Source organism: Lygodium microphyllum, chromosome 24, assembly GCF_053477565.2.
Source record: "Lygodium microphyllum isolate KBCC chromosome 24, Lygodium_microphyllum_v1.1.10, whole genome shotgun sequence".
Classification (NCBI taxonomy): domain Eukaryota; kingdom Viridiplantae; phylum Streptophyta; class Polypodiopsida; order Schizaeales; family Lygodiaceae; genus Lygodium; species Lygodium microphyllum.
The window spans coordinates 56,643,842-56,646,534 of NC_141158.1; the positions used below are offsets into that span (position 1 = coordinate 56,643,842).

At 50.0% G+C, this 2,693-nt stretch overlaps 1 protein-coding gene across 1 annotated transcript; it reads left to right on the forward strand.

Annotated features, from left to right (window-relative positions):
* Window positions 1-393: 393 nt before the first annotated feature.
* Window positions 394-924, forward strand: LOC148015118 (uncharacterized). Its single transcript, XM_087665175.1, has one exon. It carries the CDS (start codon window positions 406-408, stop codon window positions 922-924), a length of 519 nt encoding a protein of 172 aa, XP_087521301.1. The 5' UTR covers window positions 394-405.
* The last annotated feature ends 1,769 nt before the right edge of the window (window positions 925-2,693 follow it).

Consider the following 2,693-nt stretch of genomic DNA (forward strand, 5'->3'; position numbering starts at 1 on the left):
ACATTCAACAGGTCTATCGAGGGGGCTTTTTCCCCGTGAGGTGACATGCCGCTCGAGCTCCATAACATGGAGCTTCTAATCAACCAGGCTATCAAGGAGGCGAAGAAAGATTTCAAGAAGGATGCGGATAATGCCTTGAACCAAGAAACCCACAGGCTCCATGAGAGGATCCGTCAACTAGAGGAGATGGTGAAGACACTCACGGAAGAGAAGAGGGATCTCAAAACCGACATGGACAAGCTACAAACGGAAGTGTCACATCTATGGGAGGCAAGAGAGGACGCAGATTTCAAAGCGGACCTCCGAGAGGCTATCACGAAGGAATGCCGAGAGGACCTCCATGTATGCATTAAAACCGAAGTTGAGGCTTCGAGAGAGGGATGGGAGGAAAAAATCAAAGCAAACATGAAGGAAGAATTAGAAGGGAATAAGGAGGGGTGGATTGAGGTAGTGAAGAAGAACATTAAGAAGGAGGTCCAGGAAGAAAATAAAAAGGAGGAGGTAGTTCGGGTTCAGGAGACCTTAGAGGAGGAGAGGCTTAGGAACGCGCGTAGATTGAACGTGCGTATTACCGGGCTCCCCGAAGGGGCCTCTCCGGAGGAGGACGCACATGGGCTATGCACCCGACTAGGGTACACGAGCATGCCCTTTACTCAAGCATGGCGTGCAGGACGAGATACTACCAGGGTCAGAGCTCTGATATTACATATGAGCACATCGGAGGACAGAGCCGCTTTCTTTCGGAAGCGGATTTCGCTCCGAGGGATGACTGGGGCTCCCATCTTCATGGATGAGGACCTGACTCAGATGCAGATTGCACACAGACGAGCATGCATGCCACAGATACTCCAAGCATGTAGAGAAGGCCGTAAGGCCTTCTATCGAGATGGCCGGATTTTTATAGATGGATGCCCCACCAAATAGGGGGGCGTGGCCTATGAGACGGGGCAGAGGACTATACAGGAGACCCCAATACGTGTCGCAGTTTGGAACTGCAACGGCTCCCTATGGTCACGACCGGACAGACTTGAGGAGATTTTACCCGACCATGATGTTATATGCCTCACAGAGACACATGAGAGCCCAGAGAGAGGGCTCCCACACATTACAGGATTTGAGTGGGTATCTGCATACCGGGCTACTACTAGGCAGAGCACATCTAGGGGCTCAGGAGGGGTGGCAGTTCTATTTCGTCAGGGGATACAGAGACATATCCAGTTAGTGAGACGAGATGAGGAGACCAGTTACATATGGATCAGAGTGCAGATATTAGATGAGAGATGGATCTATATGGCAGTATGCTACTTTTCACCACGAGGGTCCAGATATGCTACTACGCAGGGTGATATTCAGGCCAGAGATTCCCCCTCCCCTTATTCACAGCTCTCAGAGGACATTATTATGTATTCTAGTTTGGGTGAGGTCTTCCTTATGGGGGACTTCAACGGGCACACACAGAGCCGACAGTGTGAGAGTTTTGATATGGAGCAGCCAAAGATCATGAGAGCATTAGACCCTGAGGAGTTGGGGATCAGTAGGGAGTCAGCAGATATTGGGCCAGACGCCACAGGGTATGGAGGGCATTTACTTGAGCTTGGTAGTAGACATCATCTTGTTATTTATAATGGGATGGCACGATGGCCATATTCAGGAGGTCTTACATGCTTCCCACATGGGGGGATGAGAGTACTGTAGATTATCTACTCGGACCGATCGATGGGATGCATACTATCGAGTCCTTCGGCCTTGGGAGACTTCCACTTGGTGCCGATCACACCTTTCTCAGTTTCTTACTCCTCACCTCATTACCATCACCACCTGCAGATATCATACCCCACATGCATACTACCATACACTTCACTCATGAGCTCTCACATGTTTACTCACAGCATCTGGAGGAGCACATCATGTCACTTGATCCATACGCACCCCTTGATACACTAACCACTGATATCACACGCATTCTACATGATTCTGCTACACTTAGTTTTCCACATCACACATACACGCACCCCCCTCGGATCGGTACCATGCCACAGAACAGGTGGTATGATGATAAGTGCAGAGATCTACGTCGACAGCTACGCGATTTGGAGGCCAGAGGAGAGATCACACACAGACAGGCGCAGAGACGCATGCACCGCTTGACCCGTCGTAAAAAGCGGGAATGGGAGGAGGAGAGATATTGGGATATATACCACCTTCTTATGAGCAGAGATTGTGCAGAGGCATGGAGGCAGATCAGAGAACCAAGCTCACCCACACCGATACATGACCCTGCAGTATGGCATGGATACGCACAGAGTTTATATCATGTACCCGCATAGCCGCCGCTGATACCCACACCATGTACACCAAGACCAGGTATTTCATCCTTTTTCACCACTAGTATGGTGAAACATGCTATCTCACGGTTAGAGCATGGCCGCGCTCGAGACCAGTTTGATCTTCAGGCAAAGCATATTATATATGGCAGAGACACATTGGCTCCACTCATTGCTCACCTCTTCAACCGTGCATTGTCTGAGGGGTTTCCTGACTCGTGGACAGAGCACACCATTGTACCTATCCACAAGTCAGGGGATCCTATGGATCCTAACACATATAGGACCGTCATGATTGGGCCAGTTTTGTCCAAACTTTATGGCACGGTGATGGAGGAGGAGCTCAGCACGCTAGCAGAGAGAGAGTGC

Excerpts from the sequence above, each read along its gene's own strand:
- LOC148015118 (XM_087665175.1), top strand. The coding sequence starts at position 406 with ATGAAGGAAGAATTAGAAGGGAATAAGGAGGGGTGGATTGAGGTAGTG.